This window comes from Myodes glareolus, chromosome 27, assembly GCF_982192425.1.
Source record: "Myodes glareolus chromosome 27, mMyoGla1.1, whole genome shotgun sequence".
In the NCBI taxonomy this organism is placed as follows: Eukaryota; Metazoa; Chordata; class Mammalia; order Rodentia; family Cricetidae; genus Myodes; species Myodes glareolus.
In genome coordinates this window covers 10,885,002-10,897,394 of record NC_142052.1, presented here as the reverse complement: position 1 = coordinate 10,897,394, position 12,393 = coordinate 10,885,002, and the positions used below count along the sequence as shown (strand labels likewise).

Below are 12,393 nucleotides of genomic sequence, written 5' to 3'. Positions count from 1 at the left end.
GCAGGACAGTATACATAGAGTAGGTGAACAAGCTTCCTTAGCATTTCAAATAATTCAACTATATTCTTCAAGAATGGTTTGAAATACCGATAAGCACTTGTAGAGAAATTGAAAAGATTTGCTCGCTTGTTCAGCATAGTTGGTAAACTATTTTGTCCACACTTCTCCAAAAGATGCATTTCATCTTTGTCTCATTATATTCTGTCTTTAAATCATTCTTAGAATGTTAATTTGCTAAAGTCAAATTAATAAAAGTTTTGAATTAATGAAGACTTTTGAGTTTGTGTGCATGTGTGTGACAAAGAGACAGACAGAGAGAGAGAGAGATTTTGTGTGATCCTAAAAAGATTATTATAGTGATTTAGATTCAATTTGGATCAAAATATATTTTTGAAAAATTAACACAAAATTAAATTAGAATAATTGGAATTCATACACATATCTTTTCTGAAAGAATTTTAGATCACTCTGTGTATTGCTTTATATATTCTTTATGAGAAAAAAACACCCTGCTTTTTATATAAGACCTTTTCTTATTTATTTTTCTAAAATATATACAAACGCCACATAGCCTAAGTGAGAAAAATAGTCTTCAAAGTATTGTGTGAGCCTAAACTCCTGTTTAGAGATAGCGTGGGTTTACTTTCCCTTGCAAATGGCAATGATTTCACAGAGCTATAGACATTAGACTTCAGAGGTCTCTTGGTACCTTTCATTTGTGTTGAATTAAATCACACATTTCATTAATTATACAGGTCATGTGTTTGCTTAGGAGTTAAAATATTCACTTTCAAACTGACATAAATGAAGACCAGCTGCTGGAGGGGACTTGGGAAACTGCAGGGTGTGTTCGAGGATGTATTTATTTATTTCCTTTGTAAGTCTCTGAATCCTTCAAGCGTGGTGGCTTGCCATTTCCAGGTTTTTAGTTTCTCTGAAGTTCATTATGTCTTGTAGGGACAAAAAAAATCAAAGGTGGGGGAGTTTCAGTACAAAGTGAGCTAAAACGATAAGGTCTGAAAGGGGGTGCTCTGTTCTGCTCAGTGTACAAGATAGTACATCAAAAGGTATTGGCACAAAAATGGCAACTTGTGAATGCTTATGTTTATGAACAGAATATAATTGGGGTAGTTTGTTTAGATTAAAAAACAGCTTGTTTTCATTGAATGTGCACAAAAAGGGGAAAAAAAGACCCTCAAAACGATAGTTTTTCTGAACAGTGGAAACTTCCCCTTGAGTCGATAGCTTACCTCTTTGCATGTGCACCTGTTGGGTAATACCTGGAGCAGGAGATGCCATCCCAGGCACAGTAAGGGTCCCGTGCCAGGCAGCAGTCAGCACAAGCATTGCCGTACATGTCGCAGTGATGGAATCTGACCTGCGCCACTGCAGAGGGCGAACCGATGTAGAGTTGTTGCTACAGGGAAGCATGAGGCAGTTAGCGGAGCTGAATGTACAGAATTCGCTAAGACAGAGCCTGTCTTCTTACAGTGGTAACAATAAATAACCAACAACCGGCTTCCCATTTAGAAATCATGTGCTACCGTCCTTGAATGCTTTGGTGTTAATTAACAAACAGAAAAGACTTGGGCATGCGAGAAACTTACTCTCTTTGATGAAATTTCCATAGAAATGATAGGAGCTGGATCCTGAAATAAATCAGAATGTTTTCTTTTTAATAAATATAGGAATAGATGCTTAATAAGTCAAAATAGTTATGACAGGTGCTACGCTTGCAACCTATATTATTTGCTTTAGTGAATCAACATGCTAATCCAATTCAATTAAAACACACTTTGTAACTATTTTCTAATGACGAGGAAACCCTGCACATATGAGAAAAATGGGTGATCCAATTGCCCTGTTCTTTGCCTTTGAAGTCAACAGCAACTGTTTTGAATAATACTTGCGATTCACAAACCCCTACATCTTTAGAATAATAAAGTGGAATTTAAGTATCTGAACCATTAGAAGTAAATTAACTGCATTTTAGAATATTTGTTATTCCTAGTAAACAATACAGTTTTTAGTTATTTGAACTCAAGCCTGTATGAACCATGTCTCCAATATGAATGACCAGAGTCAAACACTGTACAATGTTTGACCATGACGAAAAATCTTGTTTTCTTAGGATTACGATAGAGGAAGGGCAATACATGGTACAGTATCAGAAGCCTTCATGTTAGGTTAGCAATACTATTTAATAGTTGAGCTTCTTTAACACACACGTGCGTGCACACGTGTACACACAGACACACACACACAGACACACACACACACACACACACACACACACACACACACAAAACCTCTAAAATTAATCCTAGAAACAGAGAAATACCAAGCAGATGGAACTCACTTAGGGAATAACTACCCTTTGAGTAATTAATTTTTAAGAGAAAATATATGGACATTACGATAGTTTTTAAATTACTTTTCAGATTTATTTATTGAGTGTGTGTCCTGGAGGCCTAGTACCTGTGTGAAGGTGGAGGGCTGCTTTCAGGAATCTGTGCTTTCCTTCTACTGTGTTGGCTCCTGGGATCAAACTTGAAACATTAGTCTTGGCAGCAAGCTACCTTCCCAACTGAGCCATCTCTCCTACCTTATCAGTTTTTTATCCTGTTTTGTTTCCCTTTCTCTCTCTCTCTTTCTCTCTCTCTCTCTCTCATTTTTCTATTTATCTATCTATCTATCTATCATCTATCTATCTATCTATCTATCTATCTATCTATCTATCTATCTATCTATCTATCATCTATCTATCTACGCATCATCAGTCTATCTATGTATCATCTATCAATCTCTCATTTTTCTACCTATTTATCTATCTATCATCTATTTATCTGTCTATCATCTATCAATCTCACATTCTATCTATCTATCTATCTATCTATCTAATCTATCATCTATCAATCTCTCATTTTTCCATTTATCTATCTATCTACTATCAATCTCTCATTTTTCTATTTATCTATCTATCATCTATCTACCGGTCTCTCATCTATCAATCTCTCATTTTTCTATTTATCTGTCTATCAATCATCTATCTATCTATCTATGTATCACCTATCTTTCTATTTTTGTTTGGGTTTGTGTGTGTGTGTGTGTGTGTGTGTATTACATAACATTTTGGACAATGAAACACTTTCACACAAGGGCATCATTCATTTATTCATCCAGGTAGCAATGCTCCTAAAGAGTTAATGTGGAAAGACACTGACAATGAGAGCTATTGTACTAAAGGCTAAATTAAATATTACATAGAGGTCCACAATGCATAATAGCAAGTATATCTGCTGTAGTTGAGAGAGAAAGAAGGTTTTCCCTGTGAACAGCACTAGGGAAATCCACTCTCAGGGATAGCAAAGATAAAATGTCTCTTTCTCCATTAACTCATTTTTTCTGCTAACATCCATTATATTTATATATAGTCAGTCATCATCGTTTGTAGACTCTGATTTGCAAAAATGTCTACCTGCTAAATTAGATTGTAGTTATAATATTAGTACCTGAAGTGTATGTCTTTCTTTTTCACACAAGAGCAGGAAGAGGGCAATAAAGAAACTAAAGTGTGGAATGTCCACATTCCTAGCTAGGTCGGCAGGGTGATCTCCAAATCCTTCAGCCTTGTGGTTTAAATAAGTGTGCACTTCATGGACTATTTAGTACCATTTTGTTTCATTTCATTGGTAAACTTTTTGATGGTGTCTTGGTGCTTAACGTGTTCAAGCATGGTGCTGATGTGCTATGAAGTATTTCCAAAACTCAAAACAGCTGCGATGCATCTCAATGTCCAAACCTATGTAAGACTTGAGCTCCATTCAGACATGAGTTAGAATGATATTGATGGTGAGCTCAGTAATGTGTCATCAACAATGTAGACTAAGACGCTTTAAACAGAAACACACACAAAGCAAGGCTGGGAATTGTTCCGATGAAAATATTGTGGTCAGAAATTTGCAGGATCCTGTTAGGCAAAATATGAGTCAAGATTGAGAAATAGGCTTAAACATATCTGTTTCACTAATAAAACCTTATGGTATATATTTTTATTTTGTTATAGATCCATATCCAAAAATATATATTTTCATAAATTTGCTTTATCTTATGTTTTAAATATGATTTTCTATTTTTCTTTTCTTGTTAATTTCTTTATGTAATTACCATGTTACAGTTAAACACAGTGTGCTCCTCCTGCTACAATGTACACTAGTTGAAATGTGACACTTAGTGACAGTGTTAGCAATATTTATGCAAGGTACAGGTCTTCCCTGGTTGTTCTGGAATTCACGTGTGAGATGAAAGTGGTTGGATATTGATGCTTGTTTCTATTACAAGCATATTGGCACTTTGGAACATTCTGGTCATGAGACTTTAAGTTATTCTTCCCTTCATTTTTCTCTGAATTCAAAACAAACTTACTAGAGGAAACAAATCCTGAAACAAATATAACATATCTTTTTTTCTCCTCCTTTCCAGCTTTGATTGTGTGTGGTGCGTGAATCTGGTCTGTATCGCTCATGAAATTACCTTGAATATCTGCAGCTCCTCTAGAATGACCTCCTCCATCCACTCCGTCTCTTGGTTGTAAATTGTGATTACTTTCAGCACAATTCCTGTATCTGTGAGAAAGCAAAATTGACAATGATAGAAGTGGAGTGAGGAGCCAGACATCAAATCGAACTGGAAATAAGATGCACACAACACGTGACCACTGCCAGTCAGAACTCACATGACTCCTTATACATCAACAACTTCAATTGGCGAAGATCTATTTTGCACACAGAACCAAATTTTTAAGTGACATACAGATTGTTTTCCAAATAGTTTGGTCAATACAAAAACGAAATGAAAGACTGAGAAATCAAGCTGCCATATTTTAAAAGTTTCTTCTGTGATGCATAACCCTACCTAAGTCTCTTGCAGGATCAGAATCGTGATGTACTTTTAGCTCCAAAAGACACAAATTGCTGTTTTGTATCTCTTTGATGGTGTTGAACACAGTGCCCACCATATTCTCCCACCATATTCTAACCAAAACCCCTACCAGTGGGTTGCACTCCAAGACCTATGTATATTTATTTTTTAAATATCTGGTTTGGAGTCAATATAAAAGGGCAACATATGTTGAAATAGTCCCTAAAAGATAGTTTTTAGTTCCAGGTTTTCTCTGACATAATTTGTTCTTTAAAATCAGTAGTTCTCAACTTGTGGGTCATGGATCACGATACCTTTGGGGTCACATATCAGATCGCCTGTATAGCGAATATTTACATTATAATTCATAACAGTAGCAAATTACAGTTATGCCGTAGCAACAAAATGGTTTTATGGTTGGGGGTCACCACAATACGAGGAACTCTATTACAGGGTTGTGGTATTATGAAGGTTGAAAATCATTGCTTCAGATTATTTTTTCTGAATTTCTAATCTAAGGGAAATTGCCTATATCAATGAATCAATAATAGGTACATCCGTATTGACATTTGGAAGGATGAGCTGGGAAGAATATTCAATGTGGAAACTGTTTGCCATGTAACCATGGGGACATGGTTTCAGTCTCAGCATCCATGTGACAGCCTGGACCCAGCCACACACCTGGCACCCTTGCACTGGCCATGCAAAGACACAATGATGCCTGGTATTTGCTGGCCAGCCAAGTCTACCCCATTAAGGGAGACTAATAATTCATTTCCAACTACTCAGCTTCTAGAACTGCATGCTGCTTTATAAAGCTATAATAGTTTAGATTTCCATTTTTTGTTTTATTATTCCTAATATTCTGCGTTTGTTCCTCCTGGTTGCAGTGTGGATAATAAATTAATTTATACCCACACATAACTTGATATGGATAGAAATAATAGTTCATAAAATATACCAGACCTTTAGAAGTATTAATCTATGAACTTCTGTGAGATTTGAATAATTTATCGATAATTACCAAATCCTATACATAAGTTAGTAAAACTAGAATGCAGTGAACCTGATAGCAACCACCTTTATTTTCTATTAAATAAAAAGAGTAAAAATTGCTTCATTTTGTAAATTAAATACACAAGTATACATGATAACATCAGACAAAAGCAAAGTTGTAAGATCATTTCTTCATTTGGAAGCAGTGATTTTGCAAGAATAACAGCCAAATATTGCATTAGAGTCCATGTTTGGCAGATATTGGGAGGAGACCTATTATTTATTGACTTTTCCAATATACTTTCTCACATCAAAAGTAGCTTAATTTGTTTTGAAAGACTGTGGCCCAATATGACAATATCAGTGAGTTAAATAAGATGTAGCTATTTCCTGAATGTTCTAAAAGAACTTTGATAAATCAAACAAGAAAACAGTTTTAGGATGGTTAGATATGTCTTCTATTTTCTATGAGATTTAAAATAAAATATTGTTACCATTTTAACTATACTTCAGTCTTGATTTTGGAATCTCCTCCTTTTTAGTGGTCAGAAATCACCATGTGTGAGTGAGTGATCAGGTAATTCCAGGTTTCTTTTTTGTTTGTTGGTTTTTGTTTTTTGAGACAGGATTTCTCAGTAGCTTTTGGAGTCTGTTCTGTAACTAGTTCTTGCAGACCGGGCTGGTCTTGAACTCACAGAGATCCGCCTGCCTCTGCCTCCCCAGTACTGGGATTAAAGGCATGCGCCACCACCGCCCGGCAATTTCAGGTTTCTTACAGAGCCCTCATTTTTACAGAATATCGAATTCACAGAGCACATTATTAATCTGATCAACAGCGATAAGATAAACTCTGTGCTATAGGTCTATTAAGTTTAATGTTTCTTTGCTTAAATATTTTTCTAAAATATATTAATCTTAATATCTCTTTGCTTAATTTTTTCAAGAAAATAAAGCAATAGACCGAGGAAGCATGACCAGGTCTTAGCAATACATCCTCTTGCTGGCAAACCCAGGCCAGGACCTCCTGCAGTGTCTTGTTTGAAGCTCTATAGGGTAGACTGAGACCCAAAAAGAGGAATATGGTATGTACTCACTCATAAGTGGATTCTAGCCATAGTTAAAGGTCTTTGAGTCTATAATTTGTGATCCTAGAGAAGCTAAATAAGAAGGTGAACCTGAAGAAAATCATATCGTTATCCTCCTGGATAGTGGAACTAGGCAAGATTGCCAGGCAAACTCGGGTGTATGGGGGGTGGGGGTGAGGTGGAAGTAAGGGAAGATGGTCAGGGACAGGGGAGAGGGGGATGGCTTGGGGGAATGGGAGGGGGGAGGGAGGAAGGATGGTTGGGGGAGTAGGGAGGTTTATATCTCAGCTAAGGGGGCCATTTTAGGGTTTGCAAGAGACTTGATTCTGGAGGGGTTCCCAGTAAAAATTAAATAAAAAAATTTAAAAATTTAAAAAATTAAAAAATTAAAAAAATAATAATAAAAAAAAGAAAAGAAAACGCTTTACTGAGTCAGGTAAGCCAGACCCAAAAAGAGGAATATGGTATGTATTCACTCACAAATGGATTCTAGCCATAATTAAAGGTCTTTGAGCCTATCATTCGTGATCCCAGAGAAGCTCGATAGGAGGGTGAACCTGAAGAAAATTCGGGTAGTTTTCTTCCTGGAGATTGGAAATAGACAAGAGTCCCAGGTAACCTCGGGTACATGGGGGGTTAGGAGGGTTGTTGGAAGGGGAGAGGGTTAGAGAGAAGGGAGCAGGGGAGGAATGGGGAATGCTCGCGGGACTGGGAGGGAGGGAGGGAGGAAGGATAGATATGGGATCAGGGAAGAATATATCTCAACTAAGGGAGTCATTTTAGGGTTTACAAGAGACTTGATTATAAATGGGATCCCAGGTCCAAGGAGAGATTCCCAGATTGTTCTCTGGACAGAGGAGAGGGTGCCTGAACTGGCCTTGGCCCATAACCATACTGATGAATATTTTGCTTATCACCATAGATCCTTCATCTGGCGATGGATGGAGATAGAGACAGAGATCCACATTGGAACACTGGACTTAACTCCCTAGGTCCAAACGAGAAGCAGAAGGAAAGAGAACTTGAGCAAGGAAGGCAAGACCAGAGGGAACCTTCATCCGACGATGGATGGCGATACAGACGGAGACCCACATTGGAGCACCGGACTGAGTCCCCCAAGGTCCAAATGAGGAGCAGAAGGAGGAAGAACATGAAAAAGGAAATCAGGACCGCGAGGGGTGCGATCACCCACTGATACAAGGGGACTGATCTAATGAGAGTTCACCAAGGCCAGTTGGACTGGGACTGAACGAGCACGTGATCCAGCCAGATTCTCTGAATGAGGCCGGATTCTCTGAAGGTGGCTGGCCCGGAGTCTTTCTGAAAAGCCATTGACAATGACACTGGGACTTGTTTCCTCTGCATATACTGGATTTTGCGGATCCAATCCGTCTGGACGCTCACCTTCCTGGACCTGAAGGGAGGGGGGAGGAGCTTGAACTTCCCACAGGGCAGGAAACCCTGACTGCTCTTAGGGATGGAGAGGAAGGAGGAGGGGGAGTGGGGGGAGTGGGAGGGGGTTGGGAGGAGGGGCGGAAATGGAGACTTTTGTATTTTCATAAACTTTGAGAAACAAAAAAAAAAAAGAGTGCTTCCTAAGATCATTGTTGCGGCTGCACACGGAGATGAGGATTTTAAGCTGAAGCACCATACAATACTTGCTTTTCATAACACTGTGTGCTCAACAATTTGCAAGTTTCTTCCCATAAGTAAGACTTGACGCAGTGGCATTAATTGAAGCTATGAATTCATTTGGTCATTTTACCGTTAGCACTGTGCAAACCGGCTGGTGGAACAACATACGTGCGGATTGGTAAAAGCTGTGTGAGGACAAGCTGAAATGGATCAAGGCTTTCTTGGGATTTTACCTGTCCCAATAAACAAAACGTCATATTGGCCATCCTCAGCTTCCACTCGATCCACTGCCAGTTGCTTCAGGTTATATTTTCCATCTGTTTTCACCAAGATTGGCTTTTTATGAGCCGGTTTTATGGGCTGATACATTAGTGGATGCGTCCTTGCGAAACGGATGGCGTCGTCAGGATAGTCTTTGGTGGTCCCAAACTTCCCTCCATTCATCTTGCTGGCACACTGAAATACAAGTAGGCTAGTTCACTCTTCTCTCTTAAGCCTGAAGAGCAAACGTATGACCACTACCAAGAAGAATTAGACATGTCAAATAAGCTCAAACAATGACCTGTGCACTCAATAGTATATAGTAGCGCCCCAGTTTCTGTCATGGAAATGGATTCAGAATTAAAAATTTCAAAAGAAAACTAAATTATTTTTTAAAGCAGCATTCAAAAGGCATAAAGAACACTGAAATTCAGAAAACTGAAAAGCTATACAATACAGGACAATTTGGGAACAGTAAAGAAATGCAATAATATGAATGATCTAAATATTTTCCATGGTTTTGAATTTTGTTTCTTATTTGAAGTAAATTTCAAACTGAAGAATCTGTTGTTTGCTGTTGACATAGTTTACTGATAGCAATGCTTGCCTAGCATAGAAGAAGCCCTGGATTAAATCTACTGCACCTGAAGGAATAAAGAAAAAGGAAAGAAAAAAAAGAAAGGGAAAGAGGGGAGGGGAGGGGAGGGGAAAGGAGGGGAGGGAGGGGAAAGAAAGGAGGCAAGGGAGGGGAGGGAAGGGAAAGGAAGAAAAAAGAAATGATAAAGGAAAAGAGAGAAAGGAAATAAAGAGAGATCTACCACTTATCAGAACAAACAACACAGGCTTTTTGGTAATAAATCTCTAAAGCTCAGGATCACAGTCTAACAAGGTGAGCCCCAGCACTGGGAGGTGAGGGGTGGAGGAGCCCATGTCAAAGGCAGACTGAGCTAGAAAGTGAGACCTTGCCTTAAAAAGTAAATATAAACAAACTGGTCATAATTGTGCAAAATAGATTTCTCATAATTGAAACCATCATGTTAAATGGTGATGTATCTGCTTCCCGGCTGCATATTTCTAGTGTTACGGTATAGAGAGTTATTCAAACTCTTATCATTGCTAATTAGGTGGTGTAGGAGGTCCTTCTGTATTTGTATTGCTTTCGTTGGTGGAATCAAGAAACTGCCTCGGTCTTTTGACAGGGCAGCCTTAGATAGGCAGAGTAGACAGAACAGATTTCTGGGAAGAAGGACAAACAGGCAGACACCATGAATCTCCTGCCTGAGATGGACGTAGGTTAGACTCTTGTCGGTAAGCCACAATCATGTGGTGATACACAGACTTAATAGAAATGGGTTGATCAAGATGTGAGAGTTAGCCAATAAGAGGTTAGAACTAATGGGCCAGGCAGTAATTTAATTAATACAATTTCTGTGTGATTATTTCGGGTGTAAGCTAGCAGGGTGGCCAGAACGAGGGGTCCCGCTCCTTACTACAATTAAGGAAACAAGAAAACTTCTTTGTATTGTCCTGATGTAATGTGTATGAATTTGTATTATTTCATATGTATCTGAAACTAACAAATTCAAAGCTAGTTATTTGCTCTTACCCACTGAGAGTCTTAAGACACTGATGCTAACATGCACAGCTCCAGAGCACCGTGAGACTCGGAGCCTGGAACACTCACGCCAGTCTCTGCTGCTCACTCTCATGTGTGTTCCTCAGAATCAGTACCAGGTGGAACAATATCTGAATTTTTTTTTCTAATTTGAAGTATAAATGCAGCAGTTAAGTAGCCAGGTTCTATAAAGGGGGCATTTATAATTGTTTGTTTTTTAAAATCAGTCCATATGCCTACGTTTGGCATGAAGTGTGCACTTGGGTGCACTTGCACAATACGTTATTGGAAACATTTTGAACTACCTTGGAAGAAGTTCAACAGCCAGTCACTTCCTCCGACCCCCTCTAAGGCCAAGTGGTTTCAAGAAGCATTTTTAGCTAAGCCACAGGAGTGGATTTTCCAATTTAAATTGCAATTTCAAGCAATAAAGTGAAATAAAATATATTTTATGTCTTACTAGAAGTAACGGGCTTAAGCCAGTGAGAGTGATTATCGTGATACAGCTTTGCACTTGCTAATGGAGGTGAGGTTTGCTTTCATTTGCAGCTGGCTCTACAGAAAAGACTTCTCTGTGACTCTGTGGAAATCACGGAATCAGTGAGGGCTCACAGTCTCGCCAGACGCTTGGAAAATGTAGATATGGCCCTCCAGGGCAAGCTGAACGCTCGCACACTGTGACTCACACACAACACACAATGGTACAACCTTTGCCAACCCTGTTGCCTTGGTATCCATGGCCTAAATCTACATCATAATCTTCATTACTGTCAGTTTTAGACGTGTCCCAATCAAAAGCATAGCAGTTGATATAGCTATTTAGGGTTTTGGTAGCAACATTCCAGAGGCAGATAATAGAATTCCCTTGACTCTACTAAGGGAACAAGTTGAGAGAAGGTCTGTCCTAAGGAGCAACGAAGTCAGGAAGTCAGCACACATACTGAAATGGTAAAACTGGACAGGATTCTATTATTTAAGAGTGCCACATGGTACTAATTCTCCTCACAAGGCTGAAAGAAAACTTTTACCATTCCTATTTTATTAAATATGTCTATGCTTACCTGCACCCCCAAAATTGCAAGTTCCCTTGGAACTACTTGGCTGGAGTGTCAGTGGGCACACACTTTATAATGCTGCCGCTAAGATGTGCCCATGCACAGGAACATCCTCTGCATTAGAAAACTAGCAGAAAACATTACACTGTTCTTCATTTCCATCCTTAAAGACATGAAATTCTTAAATACTTTAGTTTGAAGCATCCTTATAGATATGAAATTCTTAAATACTTTAGTTGCAAAGCAAGATAGAATATGGGAAACGAAGACTTCAAACATAGGAGCAGAATGTCGAATATTCCACTTACAGAGCCAGGCCTCGGGTAAGGAACTTTCCCTTCATACAGTGACCAGTGGTATTCGGGGCCTTCTTTATGAGCATATGGGCCGTTGAAGGCTTCCCGTATACTTGACATGTGATAGACACATATAGCATGGCCTCTGAATATATTGCTGAAAAATAAAAATTACAAATCTAGATGTAACTAAGAGTTGACTTGGTCAAATACCCCAACATATGTACACTGGGATCAAAACTGGAGCAATTTCTTTTCTTTTCTTTTCTTTCTTTCTTTTTTTTTTTCCTCTGTTAACAGCCCTGGCTGTCCTGGAACTCACTCTGTAGACCAGGCTGGCCTCGAACTCACAGAGATTAACCTGCCTCTGCCTCTCAAGTACTGCGATTAAAGGCATGCACCACCACCACCCAGCAAAAAGTAGTTTATTAAAGCATAGACTATTCTAGAAATCTTAATTATTGCAATATTAAAGTAACAAAATCAAAAATCTTTCCATTCCCTCATTTCCTATTTTCTAAACTTATGAT

General features: G+C 38.6%; 1 protein-coding gene across 1 annotated transcript in view; it reads right to left on the bottom strand.

Annotated features, from left to right (window-relative positions):
- Positions 1-12,393, bottom strand: part of Sema3e (semaphorin 3E) — a 234,862-nt gene that overhangs the window by 23,066 nt on the left and 199,403 nt on the right. Inside the window, exons 10-14 of the mRNA XM_048433586.3 lie at positions 11,876-12,020; positions 8,870-9,092; positions 4,534-4,625; positions 1,608-1,649; positions 1,251-1,417 (exon numbers count right to left, since the gene is read on the bottom strand). Of these exons, the coding sequence (XP_048289543.2) occupies positions 1,251-1,417; positions 1,608-1,649; positions 4,534-4,625; positions 8,870-9,092; positions 11,876-12,020 (669 nt within the window). The remainder of the gene's footprint in view (positions 1-1,250; positions 1,418-1,607; positions 1,650-4,533; positions 4,626-8,869; positions 9,093-11,875; positions 12,021-12,393) is intronic.